The following is a 27,402-nucleotide window of genomic DNA, read 5'->3' as shown; positions in this document are numbered from 1 at the left end:
GAGGTGAAGCAAAGACTTCCTAACATTCAAGGGGCCATCTTGTTGGCTTTTTATTGATTCAATGCTTGAGAACTATTTTACTTTTACTTGTGCAAAAAAAATACGACATGTGCCGTAGGAGATGAGGATCGCTAACATGGCACCAGCAAGGATGAAGCCGCAGATGGCAAACATGATGAGCTGGTTGAGGGCTGTGTCGGCACATCTTCACCGTTTTTAGCGCACTGCCTGGAATGGCTAAGCTTATCCACGTGCAGCATGGAAAGCCAAGATGCAGCCATGCATGCTAGTACTGACACAGCCACACCCACCCTCCGCCCCAGCCCGTCAGTAGTGACACGGCCACGCCCACCCTCCGCCCCAGCCCTCCGTCAGTAGTGACACGGCCACGCCCACCATGGCCCCAGCTCTCTGTCAGTACTGACACAGACACGCCCACCCTCGGCCCAGCCCCTGGACACCGGTGGTGGCCGAGCTGCGCCTCTCCTGGCCCGCGGGCTGGCGTGGCGTGTGCACGGTCCCGTCATGGCAGGGCTCCTGCTCCCCGAGGCCGTGTCCCGCCGTGGGCACCACACACGGCTGTGTGGAACTCGCCACGCGCGCCTGGGTCGCAGCGAGGGCGCCCAGGCCGGGACCTGGGCCGGCTTCCTGTCCGGCGGCCATTTGCATCTTTGAGGGCTTCCACCAGCTCTGTGGCGCCCGCGCTCACCTGCAGTCAGGGCGGCGCCGCTCCCCCAGCCTCTCTTGTCGCAGCTCCCTCCACTGTGGAGAAGGGAGCCTGTCGGGGGCGGAGCCGCGCGCTCACTTCCGGTGTGCTTGCCCCCAGTCGCCCAGTCGCCGAGGAGGGCTTCCATCTGAGGGATCCTGTCAGGGGTTCCCGCCGGCGCGCTCACTTCCGGTGCCCACCCCCATGGGCTCACTTCCGGTGTACGTGCCTACCGTCGCCAGCACTTCCGGTGTGTGTGCCCACTGTCGCCAGCACTGATGAGTCCATCCTGAGGGGTCCCGCCGGGGCGCTCGCTTCCGGTGCCCACCCCTATGGGCTCACTTCCGGTGTGTGTGCCCACCGTCGCCAGCATTAACAATGGCTTCCGTCTGAGGGATCCTGTCAGGGTCGGGGGTCCCGCCGGGGCACTCACTTCCGGTGCCCACCCCCATGTGCTCCCTTCCAGTGCCCGCGGGCACTCTTGTCTGGTGTGCGTGCCCACCGTCGCCTCCACCGACGAGGGCTTCCGGCGGAGGGCCCCTGTCAGGGGTCCCGCCGGGGAGCTCGCTTCCGGTGCCCACCCCCTGCACTTCCGGTGTGCGTGCCCACCGTCGCCAGTATTAACAATGGCTTCCGCCTGAGGGCCCCTGTGAGGGGTCCCGCCGGGGCGCTCGCTTCCGGTGCCCACCCCCTGCACTTCCGGTGTCGCGTGCCCACTGTCGCCAGCTTCCATCTGAGGGATCCTGTCAGGGTCAGGGGTCCCGCCGGGGCACTCGCTTCCGGTGCCCACCCCCTGCACTTCCGGTGTGCGTGCCCACCGTCGCCAGCACTGATGAGGGCTTTCATCTGAGGGATCCGCGGAGGAGGAGCTCGGCGTGGTCTCGACCTCACCGAGGCGCCCTGTGCTGGCCCCGAGGCCCCCGAGGCGCACGGTGAGGGCGAGCGTGCGCAGACCCGCTTCCTCCAGCCCACGGCGGGCGTCGTCTGAGTGGTCTTGTTCCGACCGCACCTGGGACGGTTGTTCCGATTCGCGGCGTTAATTGGGCTGGCGTCTCGCCTGACGCCGGTGCCGTATCGTGTTTTAAGGCGAAGTATGAGGCTTCCACTTGTACTTCTTTCCCACGATTATTTCGGCTACTTGGGGTTCCTTTGAAATTCCCTGTGAATTTTAGGGCGGGCTTCCTTGTCTTTCACTGGGGATTCGGGGGCACCGCAGATTCGCACACCGCCTTGGGTGGTGGTGACGGCTTACGCGCCCCCGAGCACGGGACACCTTTCATTCGTGTAATGATAGGCAGCTCTTGGTGTCCACGTCTTTTCTCTTGGTTAGGAGATTGCTGAAGAATCTTGCCCTTTTTGATATTCGTGTAAATGGCACTGATGTCTTAATTCTGGCATCATTCATCATTCATGTGATAATGTAGTGTTTTTTCTGTGCCTACTTTGTATCCTGATACCTGATACTTGTCTAAGTTAGCACATCAGTCCTAACGGTTTTTCATGGAATGTTTAGAATTTTGAATGTGTGGCAGATGTTCAACAGGCAATGGCACATGGGAATCCAGCGCCCCGACCAGGGCTAGAACCCGGTGTGCCGGCGCCGTAGGCGGAGGATTAGCCCAGTGAGCCAGGGCGCCAGCCAAAAACCAAGATTGGTTAGCAGTCATTTATTGGCAGAGTTCGACTTCATCGGGGGAGGGGGGGTGGGAGGGGGACAGAAAGGTTGATGTCACAGAGGAGGGCTGTGCCTCGCGGGGCCGCAGCAGTGACAGGGTTCGGGGTGCCCCCACCGGTTCTGGGGTTTACGGCCGCATGGCTTCCAGCTGACAACAGTGTCTTGCAGGTTTTGCAGTTGCGGGCACCATCCAAGGCAGGTGTTCTCAGGCTTGGGGCACAGGGAAGCAGGATGTTTTGTTCCGAGGAAGACCCCAAGACGGCGTGGTGTGAGGGGCCCCTCTACAGGGGTTCTCAGGAGCACCTCAGTTCACGCTGCTGTCTCGGTTATGAGTCCGTCGTCCATTCTCCTGACAATAGGGTGATGTCAGCTGCACCCGGGAGGTTTGGCGCCTTCTTTTCCAGCTAGCACCACCCTGGCTTCGTTTCTGGCCTGGTGGTGGCAGCCAGGACTTCAGCTGCCCAGAGGAATAGAAGCGGTGAGGTCAGGCATCCTTACTTTGTTCTTGATCCTGGAGGAAAATGTTGTATAACCTTCTCACCGTGTAGAATGATGTCAGTTGTGTTTTTCATGTACGGCCTTTCCTAAGCTGACGTCATTGCCTTCTATTCCCAGTGTGTTGCGAGCCTTTATCTTGAAGTGGTGTTGAATTTATGAAATCTTCCTGAATCAGGAGTCACGGGTTGTGCCTCCACTCTGTTGGTGTGGTGTGCCACGTTGCTGGATTTTAAACCACGCAGTCTTAGCAGTCTGAGCTGACTCGTTCTCTCTGTGGTAGTACTGTGCTCTCTACCTCACTCTTGTTACATACATGTGTGTAACGTGTGGAGCATATATAAACAGACATGTGTGCTCTTGAAAGGGATTGTGGGGCCCCAGTCTCTTTGGCTTTGGTCTGGGCTCTCCCCCTCTCAAGGTGCCCCCACCATGACATCAGCTGTCATGAGGCCCTCACCCAAGCTGAGCTGATGCCAGCCACACCCACTGTGGGCTAATTGACCTCTTTTCTTTATGAAGTTACCTGTCCTCGGGTATTTCACTACAGCAACAGGAAACAGGCGGATATAGTATATCCAAAAACATGAAGTTGACCCTTCAGAGAGATACCCAGACTCCCGTGTTCGCTACAGCACGGCTGACAATGACCAGTACTGTGTGGAATCCACTGAGGTGCTCGCCAGTGAATGAATGCCTAACGGGAAGGGGCAGATATACACATCGGGGTGCTGTTCATCCATGAAAGAAAGAATGCTAGGGAGACATGGATGGAACCACAGGGCATAACGTTAAGTGAGATGAACCACAGGAAGACAAATTCTGCATGTTCTCACTTACTTCTGGAAACCAAACAAATTGATTTCGTGGAAGTAAAGAGTAGAGAGGCGATCCTGAGGATAGGAAGGGTGAGGGTGGGTAGAGGGAGCTTTGAGACGCGGTCCTGAGCTCTAGCGTTCTACAGAACACCAGACCTCAGCTTACAGCAGTGTAGTACATGGTTTATGGAGGACTGGAAGGGAGGGGTTCGAAGGTTCTCCTCACAAAGGAATGATCAATGCTGGAGGAGCTGGGCGTGCTGACTTACCCTGATGTGAGCATTACACACTGCACACGCACCAACTCTCACATTGCTCCCATAGAGTCCCAGCTGTGTGCTCGATACAAAGCATGTAAGTACATTGACCAATGAAAATGAAGACTCACCTCAAATGCTTCCTCTTTTATTTTCTCCCTCAATCACTTCCAACCTGAAGGGATCTCCCACACTTCTGAGTCTCTGTGTCGTTCATATGGGTTTGTTATTTACCCTGATATATTGAATATAGAATAAATAAAGACTTTGCACACACACACAGAGAGAAGGGATATACAGAGGTCCAATACATTCTTCATACATTTTCCACCAGTGGTAAAATCACAAAACTGAAAGACATTATCACAAGCAGAAAATTGACATTATTAAAAACTACACATCTTATTCAGTAATGACCAGTTTTACATGCATTTATTTTGTGGTTTCTGTTATAGCTTTGACAGTCAAGATACACAACACATCTGTTCCAAGGATATCCTATTGTAGCGAGAGCCATCTTCCTCCCTCTCAACTCCACTAACTCGTGACAACCACTATGCTCTTCTTCATCTCTATGATTTTTACTACTTCAAGAATTATTTTTAGATTTATTTATATAAAAATAATAGTTACACAGATAGAGGGAGAGACAGTGAGAGAGAGAGAGAGAGCCTCAGTTGGTACATTCCCCAGATGGCCACAATGGCAGGGTTGAGCCAGGCCAAAACCAGGAGCCAGGAGCTTCATCTAGGTCTCACATATGGGTGCAGGGTCCCAAGGCCATCAGCAGGGAGCTGGATCATAAGTGGAGCAGCAGGGACATGGCCCAGCACCCATATAGGATGCTGGTGTTGTAGGTGGTAGCTTAACCCACTACACTACACCATTGACCCCACGAATGGTTTATGAATTGAATCATATAGCATGTAACAGTTTGAGAGAGGCATTTTTCAATCGAGAATTCCATTGGAATCCATCCAAGTTACTGTGTGTATGAATAGGGTCCCGTGATGTCCATGTTACATCCTGAGACCCTGGTGAATTTCATTCTGTGTGCATGTTTCCAGCTGGGATATCTCTGTCCAGACCACCATGTCATTTCATAGAGACATAGGTTACCTTTTCCTTTACGAATGAGGATCTTCTTTTTCCTTAACTCATTGCAGTGGCTGGAACTTTCAGCACTGTGTCAAAGAAAATGATGACAGACTGTTCCCAGTCTGGGGTAGAAAACATTGTCTTTCACCGTTAACTGTGATGCTGCCTGTAGGTCATTTGCAGATGTTATCGAGTTGAAGTCCTTCTCTATCTCTGCTTTGCCAAGAGTTTTCATGTGGTCAGAAGCAGGGCTTTTTCCAGATGTCCCTTCTGGCTTGAGCGATACGAACATGGATTCTTCTCTATGCTGGTGATACTGGGGTGTCATGAGTTGGGCAGGATTTGTCTCCCCACACCCACACAGATGTTCAGACTCCAAATTCTTACATCAGTGGTTAATAGATCAACAGTGGAGACTCGCTTTAATCATGGCCTCTGAGACTTGGGCCCACAAGGAGGACTTTAAGGGCTTGGGGGCATTCGTGAGAGGGTGATGCAAGCGGCGGGTGCTCCCTGTGCCTCTCTGCTTCCTGGGTCACCATATGCCCATAACATTGGTCATCCTTCAGCCTCACCAGATGGCTGAGCCAATGGGGCCACCCAGCCTTGGACTGTGCACCTCCAAACTGTAGGCATAAGGAAACCATCTTCCTCACTGAGCGGCTGCACTTGGGGTTTTAACTGAAGTAATGGAACGCAGTGCAGTGTGGGGTTGTTACCATTGACGCCACTGGAAAATCCAGGGGAGACCTTGGAACTGCTTGACTGAAAAAAGGCTGGAAAGGCTTAGCGGGAAGATGAGAGGGAGCCATGATGCTGTGAGCAGGGCGCTGTGGGCAGCTCTGCAGAAAGCTGGGAGAAGCATGCAGAGTGAAGGCTGTACTGAGGCGGCCTCATGGGTCAGTGAGGATTCTGTCTGCTGTTGGTCCAAAGCCATCATTCCTATATGGAGGTAGAGGACCTGGCTGTGTTGTGTCCGTGTCCTGAGACTGTGGGAGGATGACCCTAAAGATAGTGGCAGACGAGAACTCAAGGCAGCAGCCTCTGTGGGGAGAGCAGGGGAGCAATGTCATTTTCCACACACAGGAAGGTGGTAGAGTCATCCAACCCACATGTGAGCAAGAAGACGTGGGATGCATGCTCAGGGAGACCCAGCTCGGCTAAGGCCCATCTGGGCTGGCTTATGGAGACATGGACAAGAGCCCACAGAGTACAGGCTCACAGGGAGCACACAGCAAACTCCTAAGGGGCTCAGAGAGAAGAGCTTCATCCGTACTTATCACTTCCAAGCTGATGGGATCACCAGGCATGTGTGTGTTTGATTTTTGATAGGAAAGGGAGAGAGAGACGGACAGATTCAGAAGGGAAACCTAGAGGCGGGTGCCTCACACTGCCCGACTGTACACGGGGTGATGATGTGTGTGGTCAGCGCCCGGGCAGGTGCATCAGGGGTCAGGTGGAACAGTTGGCCCAGTCACCATCCTCACCCAACAGGCCAGGGCTGGAGCAGCACAGGGAGGCGGTGGATGTCCATGAGGTCCCAGCTGCCTGCACCCTGCTAAGCCCTCTCCAGTGAGAGCTGCTGGTCTCTCCAAATGTGTGTGCTTTGGGCCCTGCAGCCACTCCAGGGGCCCCTGGGGAATGTGAGTTCACAGTGGCTTTTGGAAGGAATAATGATCAGACACAGATTGGCCACAGCACAGCAGCTTCCAGAGGCCCAGGGAGTTGGGAGTCCCAGTGCAGACAAGGGCCCAGAGTCACCCCTAATTGGCCTTGGGAGGCCCTGAGTCCCAGCCCTGCCAGGTGCACAAAGTCCTCCCTGGCAGAGTGAGGCCAAGGGCAGCAGACTCGCACACTGCCCGGCTGACAGGACGAGGCCAGGAGGCAGAGGTGAGCAAGCTGTCCCCTCTCCTGTCAAAGACCCAGGGCCTTCGGGCAACCAGAACTGCATGCCAGCAACTCTCTCTGGGACTCCTGTGCCCACCTCTGCCCCTCCCAGTCCTTTCCCTACCAGGAAGTCTCAGCTGGAGAGAGGAGAGACAGAGGGCCTTGGTGCCCACTTCACTCAGTTCAGCACAGACCATGTCAACAGTGCGAGGGACTCTGGGTAGGTAGGACCTGATTGTGTGGCCTTGGGTGAGACCTGACCGTCACCTGGGAAAGGCAAGACCAAGGGGCTCACCTGTCAGGGCCCCCAGGGTCGAGGGTGGCCATTTCCATGGGGACACAGCCGAGCTGGGGTATACAGTGAGCACTCAGGGCCTGCACTCAGCAGGGGAGGCAGTGACCGCCGTCACCTCCCCGCCAGCCTGGCCGGGACTTAGGGTCACCGAGAGCAGAGCCTCTGCACTCCACGTGGAGGCCACCCCTCAGGGTGCTTTGTGAAGCCCAGGCTCTGAGTCTGCAGGTAGTGCAGGGCGGGGCCAGGGAGCAGCCCCTGCACTCACCACTCCAGGTGCTGAGGACTCCCTGTCCACCAGGAGGTCAGGAGTGCGGGCAGGGCCAGGTGAGGCGGAAGCTGCAGGTGCCCAAGAGCTCTCATTGCAGGGACCCAAGGGTGCAGCTGAGCCTCTCACAGCAGGGGCCACACTCAGACTCTAGACCTTGGCTTTGGGGTGGATTCTCTACGTTTTCAGCCCGTCGCAAGGACAACCCACATGGGCAGTATTTTGAGACGGGACATCAGAAAGCCTTGCCCGGGGTAAGAAGTACCAGACCATTTCATTCAAACCCGTGAGCTCACAGTGGGAAAAGCTGCTTGGTAGAGGGTGGGGGTGGAGCGCCCTCCAACGCGTGAAGGTGAGCCCTGCCAAGGGGTGCAGCAGCTGTGCCCACCCACCCAGGGCACCCAGTCACTGCCCGGAAGACATAGCAGCCCCCGCCCAGCCAAGCTCTGTACACAGTGGCCTGGGTCTCTCTGCTGGTGACCAGGAGAGCCCAGCTCAGCGTGGTGACAATGACAGGAGGGGAGATGGGTGAGGAATGTGCAGATGGAACTGGGCAGAGCCCCCTCTGCTGTCTGAGAAAGAAAGAGAGGCCTCACCTGAGCCCCAGCCCTAAGAGGGGCAGGGCACAGGGCAGGCAGGTAGACTGCAGGAGGGCACAGGCATCCTATAAACCTGCGCTGGGCTTATCCTGACTGCTTCTCAGTCCAGGAGCCTCAGCTGACCGCTGGCTGACCAACATCCAGACACGGAGGGGCTTCTCCAGATACTTGGGTGCAGGGGACTGGGATGATTGACGCTGCTGTGGTCAGGCCGGGGTAGGCGAAGCCAAGAGGGTCAGGGTCCTGCCGTGAGATGGGGTGAGATAAGGAACCAGGAGTGCAAACAGCCCAGCCCAGGAGCGCAGGAGAGCAGGTGTCTGAGGAGCAGGACGGGGAGGCGGGGAGGCTGCCCTCACCAAGTCACTCACTGCTGCCTCCCCAGAGCCCCCGAGAGCCCCCGTGCAGAGTCTGCCCCACCACGTCCATGGATCCAGTGAGTCAGGGTCAGTTTCCTTCTCCAGGCCAGGCTGAGTCCATGGAAGGAGCAGTGGGCGGCTCTCAGCAGGCAGCGTGGCTCCAGCAGGTCCCTGTGCTCCTTGGGCCAAGTGACTGAGGGACTGTGGCCTGATCCTCTCACTGCTCTCATTCCCTCTGCAGCTGCCCCAGTCAGGGCCATGCCCATTCACAGAAATGCAACCCTCTCAGTGGCATCCTGGGGGCCGTTTGTGCTAGAGGGGTTTGGGGGAGGTGTGAAGATCCAGGCCCTGCTCTCTGCTGTGTTCCTGGCCCTGTACGTGGTGAGCGTCCTGGGCAACCTCACCATGATCGTGGTCATCAGCCTGGATGCCCGACTGCACTCCCCCATGTACTTCTTCCTCAAGAACCTGTCCTTTCTGGACCTGTGCTACTCCTCGGCCATCGCCCCCAACGCCCTGGCCACCATGTTCTCCTCTTCCAAGGTCATCACGTTCGCCGGCTGTGCCACTCAACTCTTCTTCTTTTCCCTGTTGGCTACCACTGAGGCTTTGCTCCTGGCCGTGATGGCCTATGACCGGTTCATGGCCATCTGCAGCCCCCTGCGCTACCCAGTCACCATGAGCCCCTCAGCCTGTGCCCGCCTGGTGCTGGGTGCCTACGGTGGGGGCTGCCTCAACTCCCTGGTGGAGACCAGCCTCACCTTCCAGCTGCCCTTCTGCGGCTCCACCCGCATCGACCACTTCTTCTGTGATGTGCCCCCACTGCTGCAGCTGGTCTGTGCCGACACAGCCCTCAACCAGCTCGTCATGTTTGCCATGTGTGGACTCATCATCGTGGGCACTACTCTGGCAGTCCTCATCTCCTACGGCTACATCGTGGTGACCATCCTCAGGATGCGCTCTGGATCCGGGCGACACAAGGTCTTCTCCACCTGCGGCTCCCACCTGACGGCTGTGTCCCTGTTCTACGGGACTGTCTTTGTCATGTATGCTCAGCCAGGGGCTGTGCAGTCCATGGAGCAGGCGAAGGCGGTGTCTGTCTTCTACACCCTGGTCATCCCGATGCTCAACCCCCTCATCTATAGTCTGCGGAACCAGGACGTGAAGGAAGCCCTGGGGAGGCTGGGACAGAGATGCACAGCCACGTGAGGCAGAGGCTGTGACAGACAGAGCCCAGGGGGCTGGAGCGCAGGTCTGAGACAGAGAGAGACCCTGGGCACTGACTGGCTTTCCACGCTTCTTGCTTCCACATGAGGTGTGTGTTCAGAAATTGGTTTGTCCTCCACTCAATCCTTTCTTGAGGTGTATTTGTTCGAGGCAGTCTGTGTGAGATGAAGGTGCAGGACTGTGTTCTGCCTGTGAAGTCCCCTGGATCAGAGGAGCAGTGGCAGCTGCCATGTGGAGACTACGGGCAAAGCAACATCCTGGGGTCGACGGGGCCAGTGCTGCTGTCTCTGAGCCACCCCATGCAGTTAGTATCAGAGAGGTCAGATACCTGTACGTCTTCATCAACCGTGTCAGAAAAATAACGTCTGTATGAAAATATAGCAGATTCCTCCCAGGTACGTGGCTGTGTGTTGTCCTGGTGGCCCACCGTGAGCAGTGACTGGAAAGGCCACTGCCTCCTTTGTGTCCCTTTTCAGCTCTTCTTCCTCACCATCCCAAAGAGATCCCGCTGAAACCATCTCTGAAATCAGGCCTCAGCATTCCCCAGAGTGAGTTCCGTGTAGTAGGAATGGTGTTGACTGTGAGTGGCCCAGACCTGACCACAGTGCCCCTCTCACAAGGAGGTCTGGGAAAAATATGGAGGGTCCATTTGGGCCCTCTGTTCCATCACACCACAGACAGGAATTAGGCAGTTTCCTGAGGACCATGGCACAGAACGTGAGGCCTGGCACCATGTCCCTAGACTGGGAGAGAGCATCTTCCTCTGGTTCACTCCCCTGTGATGATGCGCTTGGGCCATCTTCTGTTGCTTTTCCCAGGCCATTAGCAGGGAGCTGGATTGGTAGTGGAGCAGCTGGACATGAACCGGCACCCTGTTTATTGTTCTGGATAATTCCAAATAGTTTTCCAAAATATTGTAGAGTTTTGTTCCCAGAAACAGTGAATGAATTTCTGTTTCTGCACATTGTCATGTACAAGCCATGTTGCCCGTTTTATAAATCACAGCCATTCTGCTGGGCATCAAGTCATTACTACTGTGATCTTCATTTTCCTTTTCCCAGTTGCTAATGCACTTAAATATTAAGAGACATTTGGATGTTCTTTTGGGGGAAGTATATAGTTTTCTCCATTTTTTTCTACTCTGTTATTTCTCATTTTGGTTGCAGAAATTCTTCAAACATTTTTGGTATGATACCTATTTTGGTTATATAATTTTCAAATATACCTCCCACTATGTAGCTTCCATATTCATATTGATTTAGGATTTTTAACGATTTCTTAAATGTTTTCACTAAGGTAAGCTTATTGGTCACTGCACATCCTTCTCAGTATGTAATCATTTGTTTAGTCTTTCATATTTGTATCTTTATTCAAATGGAATTAATTTTTGTGTTCTTCTGAGGTAGTGGTTAAATTTCATATTGTCCATATGGCTATCCTACTGACTTTTTAGATATCTTTTTCCCAGTGTTATATAATATCACATTGTCATAATCCAAGTGTCTCTACAAAAGTGACTCTACTTCTTGAATCTGAATTCTGTTACATTTGTGTATTCTTGGATTTTTAAAAGTAAAATGTCATAAAGTCTTCATTGTTAATGAATACATACAATAATTATGTGCAATAAATATAGAAGTAAAAATTTTAGGGGCCGGCACTGTGGCTCACTTGGTTAATCCTCTGCCTACAGCGCCAGCATCCCATATGGGTGCTGGGTTCTAGTCCCGGTTGCTGCTCTTCCAGTCCAGTTCTCTGCTGTGGCCTGGGAGGGCAGTGGAGGATGGCCCAAGTGCTTGAGCCCCTGTACCCACATGGGAGACCAGGAAGAAGCACCTGGCTCCTGGTTTCGGATTGGCACAGCTCCATCCATCACGGCCATTTGGGGAGTGAACCAATGGAAGGAAGACCTTTCTCTCTGTCTCTCTCTCTCTCACTGTCTACAACCCTACCTGTGAAAGAAAGAAAGAAAGAAAGAGAGAGAGAGAGAGAGAGAGGAAGAAAGAAAGAAAGAAAAAAGAGAGAAAGAAAGAAAAAAGAGAGAGAAAGAAAGAAAGAAAGAAAAAAGAGAGAAAGAAATAAATTTAAAGTTATTAAAAGACAAGAACTGAATAAATGGAGACACGTACCATGTTCATGGATGAGAGATTTCAACATTATAAAGATCCTGATGACAACCTAGCTGATACAATTAATGATATCTTAGACCTAATGGGATTTTTAATAGAACTGGAATATAAATTGATTCTGAAATTTCTGTATAGGAGTCTGTTTTAAGAATAATCAAAGATATCCTGAAAAATTACAACAAGGAAAAGGGATATGCCCTGCGTAGCTGGAACATTCCACACTGAAGGGCACAGTAGTATCTGATGCGTGGACCCTAGACGAGCCCTGACCTTTCTGCTCCTTAAAGTCCACTCAGTCTGCTCCACAGTGCCCCTGGCCACCACATCTCTCTGCCTCCTGTGGCTGCTGCAGCCCTTACCAGGGTGTTTATCTGACATTCTGTAAAGGTCTTCTAATTGCCTCTCTGCCTTAGGCTCAGAGGGGGCTTGCTCTATCTGGGCAGTCATAGTCCTTTCTTCCCACAGAGGCCAGCATTTCTCTTGTAAGAACTCTAAAGTTATGCCCAGAACTTCTTCACAGCCTGAGCCTACACCTCTACCAGGTTCCTCTCTATCGTCTCCAGTGCAGTCCCAGCATCAGCCCCCTGTACTCTTCTCCCACAACCTCTCTCCACTGCAGACACTTCAGGTGCATTTCCCATGTTAAAATGGTGGAGGTGGTGGTGGTGGGGTGTGTGTGTGGGTGGGTGGGTGGGTGGTGGTGGTGTATGTGTGGGTGGTGTGTGTGCGTATGGGTGGGTGGTGGTGGTGGTGGTGTGTGTGTGCGTGTGTAGTGGTGGTGTGTGTGTGTGTGGTGGTGTGTGTGTGTATGGGTGGGTGGTGGTGGTGGTGGTATGTGTGTATGTTGTGGTGTGTGTGTGGTGGTGGTGGTGCTGTGTGTGTGTGCACACCTCAGTGCAGAGATCACATGTCAGTTGTTCCTGTAGTGCCCCCCAGTTAAGTGTTGAACTGAACAGAATCACCCAGCCCAGACTGACTCGTCCGCAGCAACATGAGGCCCTCAGACAGGAACACCTCTGTTCCATCCTCACCTGCTCACCTTTCCCAGCTTTTTCCAAGCTCCACAGGGTGAATGTGTCCACCTGCTGGGGTCAGAATTCTACCACCTCCATTCCTGCAAGCTCCTTCGTGACTCTTGGCCAACAACCATCCTCTCTCCTGTTTAATTTTGACTTTTTTCTGATTCGTTCTCGTCAGGCTCCAAGTATATCCAAATCTCTTCTTTTCAGCTCATACAGCTCTGTAATCGGAGCATCGCTCTCACTCCTCATAGATGCCTTAGGACTGCACACTCAGTTCTCCATTGTGCCGCCCACCCCTTTACACTCGACTCTGCTCCCATCTCTGCATCTTCAGGGCACGCCCTAGCCTTTATCAGCGATGTCTTCAAGGGAACATGGTATTGGTAGCCCATTATTCTTTGATAGTTCCTTCTCTCTTGATGACTGGGGCATTTGGCAATTCCTGTTCTTTCCCAAAACCTCACATTAATCCTACTTTATATGACATCTTGGCTAAGTTGTTCTTTCATGCCATTTAAGTCATGATGCCCCTAAGGGGGATTCTCTTGTTCCTCACATCTCTGTAGTCTGAAGGCACTTCAGAATGTTGTTTGTGAAACAGAATTAAAGGATAAGTTTGGAGCAGGTGTTGTGGCACAGTGGGTTAAGCTGCCAGTTGGGATGTCTGCATCCCATGTCACAATGCTCGGAATTGAGTCCCACCTCTACTTCTTTTTTAAATTTTTTATTATTTATTTGAGAGAGAGCATTACACAGAGAGAGGGAGACAGAGAGAAAGATATTCTATCTGCTATTTCACTCCCTAGATGGTTGCAACACCAGAGCTGAGCTGATCAGGAGCCAGTAGCTTCTTCTGGGTCTCCCACATGGGTGCAGAGGCTCAGGCACTTGGCCATCCTCCACTGCTCTCCCAGGAACATTAGCAGAGAGCTGTATCAGAAGAGGAGCAGCAGGGACACGAACTGGTGCCCATATGGGATGCTGGCGCCACAAGCAGAGGCTTAGCCTACTATGCCACAGGGCCAGTCCCCTGGCTTCTGTTTCTAATCCAGATACTGATAATGTCCCCAGGAGGCAGCAGATGATGGCACAAGTACTTGGGTTCCTGCCAATCACATGGGATACCTGCATGGATTTCTGGGCTTCTGAGGTCAGCCTGGCCAAGCCCCAGTTCTTTGTGGGTATTTGGGGAGTGAATCAGGGGACGGAAAATTTCATTCTGCATTCTGTCTCTTTCTCTTCTCTCTGTCACACTTCCAGAGAGAGAGAGAGAGAGAGAGAGAGAGAGAGAGAGTCAGTTTTGGGCAAAAAAAATTGTAGGTCATATAGTTTGTTTCTTAATACTTATCATGAATTCTTTGAATACCCCCTGTATGCATGGGTTTCATTTTTTCACCAAAATAAGCTTACATTTTCTGCAAACTTTTAAAAACATTTCACTTCAGAATCATTTTAAATTTACAAAACAAAAATTGTGAGGTACTAATGCAAGAATTCCCATATTGCTCTCACCCCATGTCCCCTGTTAACATCTCATGTGAGTGTCTTTGTCACAAATAATGAACCACAACCAGCTTCCTTGTTTTTGTGTCCAAAAAAAGCTTTTATCCTTCCCATCCATCCCAGTCTCTAGTAATCAACACTCTGTGTTCAGATTGGAGTTTTCTAAGAATTCTGCTCCCACGTGTGAGGGAGAACATGAGGTCTTTGTCTTTCTGTGTCTGGGTAATTTCGCTGACCATGGTCTTCTTTACTTCTGTCCATTTTGCTGAAAATGACAGGATTTCATTATTTGACCACTGAATAGTATTCCATTGTGTCTATACAGCACATTTTCTTTATCATTCACCTTTGATGGACACCTTGGCTGATTCCATATTCTAGCTATTGTGAACCATGCTGCTATAAACATGGTGGAGTAGGTATCTCTTTAATACCATGTCTTTTCATGGCTCACCCAGGAGTGAGACTGTGGATCGTATGGAAGCTGCATTTCTATTTTGTTGTTGTTGTTGTTGTTGAAGAAATCCCCATACTGTTTTCTGCAGTGGCTGCACTAATTCACATCCCTACCAACAGTGTGTAAGTGTTCCCCTTTCTCCACATCCTCTTGTGTTACTCCCGTTTTGAGAACAGCCATTCTGACAGGGGTGAGGCACTTTCTCATTATGGTTTTGATTTGCATTGCCCTGATGTCTAGTGATATTGAGCATTTTTTTCATGAATTTTTGGCCATTTCTATTTCTTTTGAGAACTGGCGATTCAGATTACTTGTCCTGGATACATATAACCTACCAAGATTAAATCAAGAAGATATAGAGAATCTAAACAGGTCCATAACACATTAAAGCAGTAATTAAAAAAGTCAATTTACTGAGACTTGGTTTGTGGCCTAATATATGGTATATCCTAGCAATGTTCCATGTGCTGATAAGAAGAATGTGTGTTCTATAGATGTGTGGGTAAAACGTTCTGTAAATGTCTGTAAGGCCTTTTTGCTCAATAGTATCGTTCAACTCTGATGTATCTTTGTTAATTTTCTGTCCGGGTGGTCTGTCCGTTGATGACAGTGAGGTGTTGAAGTCCCCCACTATTGTTGTTTTGGAGTTTATCTCTCACTTTTAGGTCTCATAATATTTGTACTTATATATTTGCATATATATAGCCTTATATTGAGTGCCTTTTTATCTTTTTAGAGTTTTTCCTTATTTAAAATTTGTTTTATCTCATATGAATAAAGTTACTGTTGTTAATTTTTGGTTTTCATTTGCATGGTGTATCCAGCCCTTCACTTTCTATGTGTATTTTTACCTGTGAAGTGGGTTGCTGTAGGCAGCATGTAGTTGGGTTTTGTGTCATTTTTAATCCATTCAGTCAATTATATCTTTTGACTGGAGAATTTAATCCATTTACATTCACAGTTAACAGTGATATATAAGAACTAACTCCTGGCATTTCATTGCTTGGTTACTGATTTTATCTGCTCTGTTGGTGAATTTGGCATTGTCATGTGTCTTCATGTCTAATTCGATGGATAACTCCATTCAGGAATTTATAACACAGGTCTCATGGTGATTAATTAACTGTATTTTCTTTTCTGGGTATTTTTTTTATTCCTTACTTCTAAAGGATGGTTTTGCCAGATATAATCTTGGTTGGAAGTTTTTTTGTTTCAATTCCTTGAATACATCATCCCACTCTCTCTGGCCTGCAGGTATATCTGTTCCTAGTCTAATTGGCTTTCCTTTATACCTAACTTGGCATTTTTCTCTTACTGTCTTTAAAATTCTCTTCTTGTGCTTAACTTTGGGCAATTTAACTGTATTATGTGTCGCTCCCCGTCTTCGTGGAGGAACGACACAGGACCCTGCGTTGTTCTTTTGTCTGCTCGGCCCTCCCCGGGTTTGCTGCTGGTTCTTCCCGGGTTGGCTACCGACCCTTCCACCTCCGTGGAAGGGCGGTTCCCCCTGCCACCTTCCCCACTTCCGCGGGGGAGCGGCACACCGCCAGCCGGCTCTCTCGGGGGCTGCTCAGGTGTTATTTGGATAGATGTTCCCCTTAGATGTTCCTGGTGCATGTTGTCTCTCTCCTCGTTTATAGTCCTCTTCCGCCAATCCCAACTCGGCTGCCCACACGCTGAGTACGCTGCTCTCCTCCAATCAGGAGCAGGATCAGCTCCTGCAGGTCATCACTCAAGTTGGCAAGAGGCAGCTGCGTAGAAGCTGTTTTCTCCTCTCCCAGTGCCATATTGTGGGAGAGCAGATGCATAGAATAAGTCTTAATTCCAGTAACTTAGTCTAGTCCGAGTTGCTCCCCACAATTATGCCTTGGAGAAGATCTTTTTTGTTATTGTTGAGTCTGGGTGGGGTCCTTTGAACTTCCTGTAAATGGATTTCCTTATCTGTTTCAAGATTTTGGAAGTTTTCAATAATTATTACATTCAGGAGGTTCTCAATGCCTTTTTCCTTGTATTCTCCATCAGATATCCCTATAATATGAATTTTTCAGTTAATCATATCCCATACATTGCTTAAGCTTTCTTCATTCTAATTCTTTTCCACTTATTTTTGTCTGATTTGGTTATTTCAAAAGTCTGTCCTGCAGATCAGAACTTCTTTTTTTTTTTTTTTTTTTTGACAGGCAGAGTGGACAGTGAGAGAGAGACAGAGAGGAAGGTCTTCCTTTGCCGTTGGTTCACCCTCCAAGGGCTGCCGCAGCCGGTGCGCTGTGGCCAGCGCACCACGCTGATCCGATGGCAGGAGCCAGGTACTTATCCTGGTCTCCCATGGGGTGCAGGGCCCAAGCACTTGGGCCATCCTCCACTGCACTCCCTGGCCACAGCAGAGAGCTGGCCTGGAAGAGGGGCAACCAGGACAGAATCCGGCGCCCCGACCGGGACTAGAACCTGGTGTGCTGGCGCCGCAAGGTGGAGGATTAGCCTAGTGAGCCGCGGCGCTGGCTTAGATCAGAACTTCTTTCCTCTGCTTTGTTGATTCTGCCTTTGAAACTATCAATCGAATTTTTCCATTGATTTTTCAGTTCCAAAATTTGGTTCTTTTTAGAGATTTCTACCTCTTTATTGATTTTTTCATTCATGTCATCTATTTTTTTGCTCAATCATTTAAATTATTTGTAGTCTCTTGTATCTCAGTGAGTTTCCTTAGGAATGTTATTTTGAATTCTTTTTTAGCCATTTCATAGATTTAATTCAGATCAGGATCTATGTCTGGAGAAGTGTTGTGTTCTTTTGTAGGTGTCATGCTTCTTTTTCATGTTTCCTGGGTCCCTATGATGACATCTACATATCTGGATTATAGTTCCTAATTTTTTTTAATGGCATAGTTTTTGTTGGAAAAGACTTTTGTTTAGATGTAATATGGGGTATCACTAGGGTTGATTTGGCTTTGGCTCTAGGTGAGCCCTGCAAATGTAACTGAGTGATTTCTTCAGTAGTGATCAGTGTCAGCAGTCTACAGGAGCCACAGTTGTCAATCTGCGGCAGTGTGTGGAGGTAATAGTGTGACTTTGAAGTGTGCATGAACCCTCAACAGTTATGTCTTTAATCCCCACAGCTGTGCATCAAATAACAATAGGGTTTTTGATGGCTGTGGATTTGTTTCTGATGCTCTGGGACAGAGTTGGCTGTACCCTTAACCAGACAGGCCAATGTGAGGGATGCTCGGGCTTGTGTCACCAGTAGCTGTGGACCACAGACTATATGATGTGGATAAGTCCCTTCCCAGGTCCTGCTATGTGGGTGTGACTAATGCTGGGGCTCATAGCACCGAGAACCTGAGTGACAGCCCTGAGATATGTTAAGGTCATCTTGTCCCAGTCCCAGAGTCAGAGGGGCAAAGGAGGGCAATGTGGGTTCTCTCTCTGGAGCACAGTCATCACTTGGACTCAAGTCAGCCATATAGACTTGATTTAAAGTCAGAGAGGACTATGGGATTTTCTTGCAGTTAGGGCTGCCCACCTGCAGCAGTTGGGCTATGGCAACAATTGTGGGAGCTGTGGCAGCAGTGGTGGGGCTGTGGCAGCAGTGGTGGGGCTGTGGCAGCAGTGGTGGGGTTGTGGCATCCATGGCAGGAGCTGTAGCACCAGTGGTGGGGCTGTGGCACCAGTGGTGGGGCTATGGCAGCAGTGGCAGGAGCTGTGGCAGCAGTGGTGGGAGCTGTGGCAGCAGTGGTGGGGCTGTGGCACTTTCTGCTAACCTCTTCTCAGAAAGGCGGTGTCCACCAGCAGGGGAGCTGGGAAAGGAGTGGAAGCAGGTGTTGTTTGTTCCTCTCTGCTGCCCTCAGAGTCTTTGTGCCGTCTGCAGATCCTGTCACCTCCTGACTGAAGTTTCTCCTCACTTCTAGTTTTTTATATACAGAACCCTTTTCCTGGCAAGATGGCATCTTTGAGCTGGGAGGCAGGGTAGGAGGGGTGGGCAGCAGGTGCAGGCAGTAATGGCAGCATAATTTCTCTTTCTCTCTCCCCCTGTCAGTCTTTGTGCCATTTGCAGTCTGGTCACTTTATTGAAGTGATCCTTCAGTCACTTTCCTCAGTTCTATATACAGAACGTTTTTCCCAGCATGATGGTGTCCCCCAGCCAGGGTGCCTATAGGATTGGCAGCCAGAACTTTGTAATAACCTAAATTTCTAGTGAAAAGTGAGGAATTAAAGTAGTTTTGAACTGTCTGATAGAGATCTACACTTTTTGAAAAAAGCACTACACAATTTTTAGAAACATGTGCTTTCTATTAGAAAAATGATGTTTCGTAATGATCAGTTTCTTTATACCATATAAAAATGTCAACATCTTAACACATTAAACTTATGTTTTTCAAGTTAATGTTTCAGTATTTTATATATGGCTCAGATGATTTATGAATTACTTATTAATTAATATATAATTTATAATCCATTACTTAGTGAATGTAATTTTAATATCTCAAACTGCTGACAAGATTTTCAAAACTGAGTCAAGTTCATTTATAAGCTTTTTATTGCATTTACATTCACCCAATTTACTTGTTCTTAAAGATTATGCTTGAATTGCTCATTAAACAAAGCCAGCCATTGAAGTTCAGGAAATACCACCACAAATATGTACAAGAAATACATATTTTTGGTATGTTGATTATTTCAAGCTGAAAGAACTTGAAAAAGAGCAAAATGCAGGGTCTTCTGAGTTGCCTTCCATCTGCCTATAGATCCTACCAAAATCCCACCATCGGCCCTCTGAAGATTAACTCTTATCACACAGAGGAGGTCAGAAGTCCACCAGACAGACATCATCACAAGCCACTACCTGCTCTTCTAGGGATCCCTTCTTCCCCAAGAAACACTTTCTCTGAGGACATCCCGTTACTTCACCCCCTGGCCATTTCCCCCATTCCATGACTAGCATCACCTCCCCCAAAGAAAATGACCCAACGCTGTTTTAATCCTGTTTAAGTCAACCAGATGTCCCCAAAGGTGGACGTGCATCACAACTGACTGGATGCAGACATCCCTGCGGTGAGCTCCCCTGGATGAGAAGCCTGAGCCCTGACCCACCTGAAGCTGGATAAGGATTCTGTGTGTAAGCGGCACCTGTGACAGAGGAAGCCAAAAAACCACCATTGGCTTAAATCTGTGGTGGAACGAGAAGGCCATGCCAAGACGGCCGCTGGCAAAGGAGCCTGCCTGGCAACAGGCTGTGATTGGATGGCTTCGGAAACCACATGGCAAAGGAGCCTGCCTGGCAACAGGCTGTGATTGGATGGCTTCGGAAACCACATGGCAAAGGAGCCTGCCTGGCAACAGGCTGTGATTGGATGGCTTCGGAAACCACATGGCAAAGGAGCCTGCCTGGCAACAGGCTGTGATTGGTTAGGGCATAAATTGCCCCTTGACCGGATTGGCTGCCTCAGCTATATAAGCTGCTGTACCAACTGAAATAAACGAGTCTGCAGGCTGCTCACATCTGGCCCGCTTTCACCCGACTCCCAGTGTCTGTGTGGTGACACTGCGCCTCTTGCTCCCACCACACTCCTCCTCTCAGAACGAATCCACAGCAACAAATCTCCACCCCCAGTTGAACATGAACTCCTGGAACATACACAATCACTTAGTGGACACAGGCACCTGCCCCTTTTGAACATATATACTCCATCTCAGAACTGCCCCAAACTTAATAAATATTGCTACTTCCCTAGAAGCAAGCCCTGGACAACGTATAACTCCTGGGTTAGTGGGAGCCTGGATTTTGGTCACTTGACACTTCTGCTCCTGGCTTGGCCAACCAAATATAAACCTTTCTGCCTACAGTTCAACCCACTGTCTGAATGTTCCCACTGGCACACATGCTGAAGAGCCCTGAGGTTTTCTGCCAGTCACAGTTCAGGAGATAATTCAGGGTGCCTGGCCACTCTCTTGATGACCCTCCTGATATAACCCTAAGTGATTTTAGCTGGGTTGTGCATAGTAACTTCTGCCTTGCTTTTTACATTATTCCAAACCAAGGTAAGCAGAGTATCCCAATTGGGGCCCTGTAGCTCCTTTGGTCCACCCAACCTTCAGTGATGCTGTATTAAGAACTCTGTGGGGCTGGCACTGTGGCGTTGCAGGTAAAGCTGCTGCCTGCAGTGCCAGCATCCCATATGGACGCCAGTTCTAGTTCTGGCTGCTCCACTTCCGATCCAGCTCTCTGCTATGGCTTTGGAAAACAGTAGAAGATGACCCAAGTCCTTGGGCCCCTGCACCCGCGTGGGAGACTGGGAAGAAGCTCCTGGCTTCGGATAGGTACAGCTCCGGCTGTTGTGGCCAATTGGGGAGTGAACCAGCGGGTGGAAGATCTCTCTCTCTCTCTCTCTCTCTCTCTCTCTGCTTCTCCTTCTCTCTCTGTGTAAATCTTTCAAATAAATAAATCTTTAAAAAAAAGAACTTTGTGTTAATCTCACCACTATTTCATTTTATTCACCATACTTTAAGTAACCCTTTGATCTAAAAGTTTTCCACCCTAAGTTTTTACTTCCAAAAGGATGTCTCCTAAGTAAAACATGATAAAATGATTTATTAACTCAAGGCACAGAACTTAGGTTTCAGGTTTATTTTCAGGTTTTTATTCAGGTTTATTTCAGCATTATTTGCTGAGACAAAGACAGGCCTAAGGAGGAAGCACAATGAGGCCACAGTGGTCAGAGGGGCACCTGTTCTGTAGTTAGGTCTCTGTCCTGCCCACTGTATAAGCTCTTAGCCACTCAGCCCTCCCTGCCTTCCAGGTGCAAGAAGCAGACACCCTAATCAATGGAAATTTCTTTTACAGATGTAAATTTTTCTTGTAAAAGAGTCTCAGAATAACCAGCTGAAAATATTCCTTATTCCAGAGAGGCATATTTTGAAAACTATTGGCTAGATTGGCAGTTTCCTAGCCTAGATTGTGTCTGTTTTTAAAATTTCTTTTATAAATTTTTTATATTCCACAAGTTCTTATATGGTTGCTTAACAAGTGATAACTGCATTTTTATGGAGTACAATGTGGCATTTCAAGATGGTTATCCAGCAGGTATTGATTAAATCGTAGTGATCAGCATTCCCATCTCCTCCTCCTCTCTCCCTGTTTGCAGCCTTCTGCTCTTCTTTTTTAGTTTATCATAAAACCTACAGTAGGCTGTGGTGGACTGTAGCCCCCCAAGTGCTGTGCAGCACCAGGACACATTTCGTTTATCTAAATGTGTTAAGGTTCCCATATCCAACCTCCTCTGTCCTCCCCCCCTCACCTCCCTCCCATCCCCTGGTCACTATTCTACATTCAGATCAACTTCTCTTTTGGCTTCACACAGGACAAAGGACATGCGGTATTTGTCTTTCTGTGCTGTCTTACTTCATGTACCATAATTCCCCCTTGTTCCATCCATGTTGCTGCACATGGCAGAATTTCATTTTGTATGCTTGAATATCCCACTGTAAATATATGCATTTTCTTTATTTCTTTATCTGTCTGTAGACACCTCAGTTAATGTCCTGTCTTGGGAGTGCAGGTGTCTTTTTCCTAGGCTGATCTCATTTCTTTTTGGATATATACCCAAAATTGGCAGAGCTGAATCATATGGTAAATATATTTCAGTGTTCTGTGGAACCTCCACACTTCCCTCCATAACGGCTGTATTAATTTATGTTCCCATCAACAGAGAACTGTGTATCAGCTACTTTTATCCGCATCCTCACTAGTATTTGTTATTTATGGTCTTTTTAATAATAGCCATTCTAGGAGCTGGTGTTGTGTGGTAGCAGGTAAAGCCACCATGTGCAACTCTGACATCCCAATTAGGGGTGCCAATTCAAGTCCCGGCTACTCCACTTCCAATCCAGGGTTCCCTGCTAATGGCCTAGGAAAACACCAAAAGGCTGTTCAAGTGCTTGGGCCCCTGCATCCATGTGGGAGATCTGGAAGATGCTAATGGCTCCTGATTTCGGTATGGCCCAGCCCTGGCTGTTGCAGCCAATTTGGGAGTGAACCAGTGGATAGGAGATTCTTTCCCTCCCCCCCCCTCCCTTTCTCTCTCTCTCTCTCCCCCTATTTCTTTATAACTCTAGCTTTCAAATTAATTAATTAAAAGTAATGGCCAAACTGGAGTAACATAGTTCCCCATTGTGGTTTTGATTTGCATTTCCTTGATGGCTAATGATACTGAAAATTTTTTATACATTCATTAGTTGTATATTTTTTTGAGAAATGTCATATTAGATCATTTTTTAATTGGGTTGTGATGCTGTTTGTTGAACTCCTTATATATACTGGGTATCTCTTGCCACATATATAGTTTGAAAATATTTTCTCCCATTCTCTGTTTGTTCATTCCGTTCATTGTTTCCTTTGCCATGCAGAAGATTGTTAGTTTGATGAAATTCCTAATTTTGGGTTGGTTGCATGTGCTTTTGGGGCCTTATCTATAAAATAATTTTCTATACCAATGACTTGAAATATTTTCCTTGCTCCTCTCTGGTAATTTCAATTTAGTTTTTTTTGTTTTGTTTTGTTTTGTTTTGTTTTGACAAGCAGAGTTAGACAGTGAGAGAGAGACAGAAAGGTCTTCCTTCCGTTGGTTCATCCCCCAAATGGCCGCTACAGCCAGTGCACTGTGCCGATCCAACGCCAGGAGCCAGATGCTTCCTCTGGTCTCCCATGCGGGTGCAGGGCCCAAGCACTTGGGCCATCGTCCACTGCCTTCCTGGGCCACAGCAGAGAGCTGGAGTGGAAGAGGAGCAACCGGGACAGAACCTGGAGCCCCAACTGGGACTAGAACCCAGAGTGCCAGCACCACAGGCAGAGGATTAGCCTAGTGAGCCACAGTGCCAACCGAATTTAGTTCTTAAATTTAGATCTTGGTCCATTTTGAGTTGAATTTCACATACAGTAAGAAATAAAGGACTACTTTCTTCTGCATTTCGATATCCAATTTTCCTAGCACCGTTTATCAAACAGACTATACTTTCCTACTGTATATTATTGGCACTTTTATCAAGAATCAGTTATAGGGGCCAGCGCTGTGGCATACCAGGTTAAGTCACTGTCTGCAGTGCTGGCATCCCATGTGGGTGCCAGTTCAAGTCCTGGGTGCTCTATTTCCAATCCAGATCACTAATAGCCTGAGACAGCAGTATAAGATGGTCCATGTCCTTGGGCCCCTGCACCCATGTGAGAAACCCAGAAGCTCCTGGCTCAAGATCATGACAACAGGCAGTGGACAGAGTTGGCAGAGAATATGGTCCGCAGGGGTTTGAGGAGGGTTTCAGTTGGCTGAATTGTCCCCATGGGAAAAGAAGGATCAACCAGAAAAATGCGGACTAATTCTTGCAAATGTTTTCTGGAAATGGTCCAAATGCCTACTAGGTTGATATGGTGATCTTTCAGATTTGATTTGAAACCCCTACCAAACATTTCTTTCCTGAGAGATGAGTTGATTATTGTCCTGGAAGTGAAACCCAATGACTTGAGCCATCACCTGCCTCTCGTAAGTGTTAACTAGCAAGAACCTGGAATCCACAGAGCCAGGTCTCAAACCCAGGCCCCCAATATGAGACGTAGGAATTCCAACCAGGGTTTTTAACTGCTGTGTCAAACACCTACCGCTGTGAATGAATATGAATATTATAAGTGAAATATCTTCTGCCCACTTTTTATTTAGGCTGCATGTTTTGTCAATTATTTATGGGAGTTCTTGATACACTGTTCTTGACAAAATGAGTCCTTTGTCAGATATATGTAAATATTTCTGCAAACGCTGACTATATCCTCAATAGTATCATTTGCTAAACAGAAATTTTAATTTTTTCCTGAGGTATGTAGCATAATCTTCCTTTAATTGTGCAAATAGCAAAACTCACGTTGAGAGGTTAGATAACTCCCCAAGTCATACATCCACAAAGTGTAACTGTGATCCAAACCTGTTTCCCAGGTTTGGACGTGGCCTTGCATTGGCTGAGGGCACAGCCCACTCTGCCCAGTCCTCACAGGGCCAATTCTGGAAGTCCTTTCTCCCGGTGAGCTCCAGTGGGTTCATCTGCAAAGTGAGCACAGCACGTCCTTCTCCGGAGAACCAAATGACAATATAAATGCTAGGCTCAGTGTTGGCTTTCACTGAAGAGAATCCTTGGGGATTATTATGATCATCAGCAAGATGCTAAATAAATAACAAATCTACTGACTGCTCCAAATGTGATCTTCTTGGCAGATTTTGTTTTTCCTGCCTCAGCAAGAGTTCAGTTTCTTTCAACATTTACTTAAATGCACTGGGCAACTGGGGACACGGAGGTGAACGTTCCAAGTGACAGAGACAATTAAGTCTTAGCAAAATTAAGTTTTTAAAGTTGAAGTAGCCAAAAGGAAAAAACAAAAACATTACAAGGACTGCTGGCTGTAACAAACCATCTTGGATCTCTGCCTCACAGGAAGTCTTCTACAGACCCACAATGACTTAGAAATTGTATAAATTCATCTCTATATTGCCATCATGTAGGCAAATTCTCAGCTGAGAAAACACTGATGTGCAGGGTAGAAAGCAGCTGATATTCCTGAGACAGCCCAGAGCCCCTTATTCTCCAGGCAAGCCCCCTCCCAAGCTACCCCAGACAGGGCCTGAACACTGGCAACACTACCTCCAAGCTTAGGAGTGCTGACACAGGAAATCTGTCCGTTTGACAGCATGTGCTAATTAACGGTCCTGGAGCATGAAGTCCAGCTCTGCCTTCCCTGCCTCAGCTGTGAACAGGAGACCAGAGAAAATCAAGATCCCAGCTTGGGTCAGGCTTCAGGTCTGGGAAAGGAGCCCCCTGAACATGTCTTCCCAGCCGCCCACTGCAGGGGGACTACCTGCTGGCCACCCCCCTTCTACCTCCCTTACAACAGTACATCCTCTCCAATCTCCCTCTAGGGCTCATCTCCAAGTGCTTCCTCCAGAGCGGGCCTGGGCGTGCCTCCTGCTCCCGGAGAACCTGACCTCACACCAGCTCCTTATTTTTCATACTTCCCCACAGGGCTGTAGTGTGGTCTTCATAAAAGCCACATACAGACACAGGTGTGATCGTATACACAGGTATGGGACCTGAGCCTGTGGACTAAGGGGAGCTGTGTATGTATTTTTTATGTGTCTATGCCGCATGTTTACTCACCTGTGAAGTTCATCCTATTTGTGTGTCCATAGGTACTAATGCACCACCCACCATTTCCATCCCAGGGCCCTGGGGAGTGTCCCCACATCAGTGTCACAGCTCCGGCTCACTGCTGGCTCAGGGTCCCAGTGGTATGGGCAATGTTGATTCCTCAGCTCAGGGGCATTTGTTTCATTTCTGTGTTCTGCCATCACGAAAAGGGGGAGGGGCAACATCCACGTGGCATTACGAGGTGTTTCCATCATGTGCCACACTACCTCCAGACTGTGCGTCTCCTCCTGGTGTGGGAGGAGCACATGAGATCTGATGTCCACTTGATCCCCTTGATCTGCCGATTTTGTCTGTTACTGGGGCGTGGGGCTCCTACTACTGTATTGCTTTCTCCATCAACATCTGCTTTATACATGTAGGTGCTACGCTGTTGACTGCGTATTTGTTAGACAAATCTCTGTTCCTGCTCTTCCCACAGTGCGGCCACAAGTCACCACTTTTTTTTTTTTTTTTGGACAGGCAGAGTGGACAGTGAGAAAGAGAGAGAGAGACAGAAAGGTCTTCCTTTGCCGTTGGTTCACCCTCCAATGGCTGCCACGGCCGGTGCACTGCGCTGATCCAAAGGCAGGAGCCAGGTGCTTCTCCTGGTCTCCCATGGGGTGCAGGGCCCAAGCACTTGGGCCATCCTCCACTGCACTCCCGGGCCACAGCAGAGAGCTGGCCTGGAAGAGGGGCAACCGGGACAGAATCCAGCGCCCCGACCAGGACTAGAACCCGGTGTGCCGGCACCACAGGCGTTGGATTAGCCTATTGAGCCGCGGCGCCGGCTGCAAGTCACCACTCTTAAACTGCTTATATTTCTGGTGAGTGGAAAGTTCTGTCTTGTTGCCTTACTTGACAGTTCGGCAACTTTATAGATTTTGAGATCCAAATATTTGCTGACTGTACATTGGCTCTTCTGTAAACTATTTTTTAGTATGCAGTGCCAATCATTTTCTTGTGTTGCTTCATCCATGCCACTTCGCAAAGGTTCTCTGTATCTGGTCCGTGTTCCTTCAGTTTTTTGCCTATGACCTGTGCAGTCAGTACTTTCTCCAAACTGTTACTTCTCTTCCAACACTGTTTCTGACCTCTGAGGAGTGCAGCTCTGGGCTCCAGGAGAGGCTTGGTGTATCTGCTTCTGGAATTGAGTGGCAGAGGACAAATAACGCTGTCCAAGAAGCAGGCATGTCTACAAGTGTTAAGAATAAAGAATGAGGGCCAGCGCTGCGGCTCAATAGGCTAATCCTCCACCTAGTGGCGCCGGCACACCGGGTTCTAGTCCCAGTCAGGGCGCCGGATTCTGTCCCGGTTGCCCCTCTTCCAGGCCAGCTCTCTGCTGTGGCCAGGGAGTGCAGTGGAGGATGGCCCAAGTCCTTGGGCCCTGCACCCGCATGGGAGAC

General features: G+C 49.1%; 2 protein-coding genes across 5 annotated transcripts in view; one reads left to right on the top strand and one right to left on the bottom strand.

Annotated features, from left to right (window-relative positions):
- Positions 1-2,341, bottom strand: part of LOC100343441 (olfactory receptor 6B2) — a 69,922-nt gene extending 67,581 nt beyond the window's left edge. For both annotated transcript variants that reach the window (XM_070069939.1, XM_017339490.3), the window contains exon 1: positions 710-2,341. The gene's annotated coding sequence lies outside the window, so the exon portion shown is untranslated. The remainder of the gene's footprint in view (positions 1-709) is intronic.
- On the top strand, positions 1,428-26,590 carry LOC100342935 (olfactory receptor 9S13). 3 transcript variants are annotated; one of them, XM_017339489.3, is made up of 2 exons: positions 1,428-1,638; positions 6,136-26,590. In XM_017339489.3, exon 2 carries the CDS (start codon positions 8,710-8,712, stop codon positions 9,658-9,660), a length of 951 nt encoding a protein of 316 aa, XP_017194978.1. In that variant the 5' UTR covers positions 1,428-1,638; positions 6,136-8,709; the 3' UTR covers positions 9,661-26,590. The 3 variants fall into 3 exon arrangements, with proteins under 3 accessions (XP_017194978.1, XP_051696714.1, XP_051696715.1); XM_051840754.2 differs by lacking the exon at positions 1,428-1,638 and adding an exon at positions 2,433-2,576 and having other exon boundaries at positions 8,693-26,590; XM_051840755.2 differs by lacking the exon at positions 1,428-1,638 and adding an exon at positions 2,434-2,580 and having other exon boundaries at positions 6,140-26,590.
- The last annotated feature ends 812 nt before the right edge of the window (positions 26,591-27,402 follow it).

This window comes from Oryctolagus cuniculus, chromosome 3 (assembly GCF_964237555.1).
Source record: "Oryctolagus cuniculus chromosome 3, mOryCun1.1, whole genome shotgun sequence".
In the NCBI taxonomy this organism is placed as follows: Eukaryota; Metazoa; Chordata; class Mammalia; order Lagomorpha; family Leporidae; genus Oryctolagus; species Oryctolagus cuniculus.
This window is presented reverse-complemented; position numbering and strand designations above follow the sequence as displayed.

Excerpts from the sequence above, each read along its gene's own strand:
- LOC100342935 (XM_017339489.3), top strand. The coding sequence starts at position 8,710 with ATGCCCATTCACAGAAATGCAACCCTCTCAGTGGCATCCTGGGGGCCG.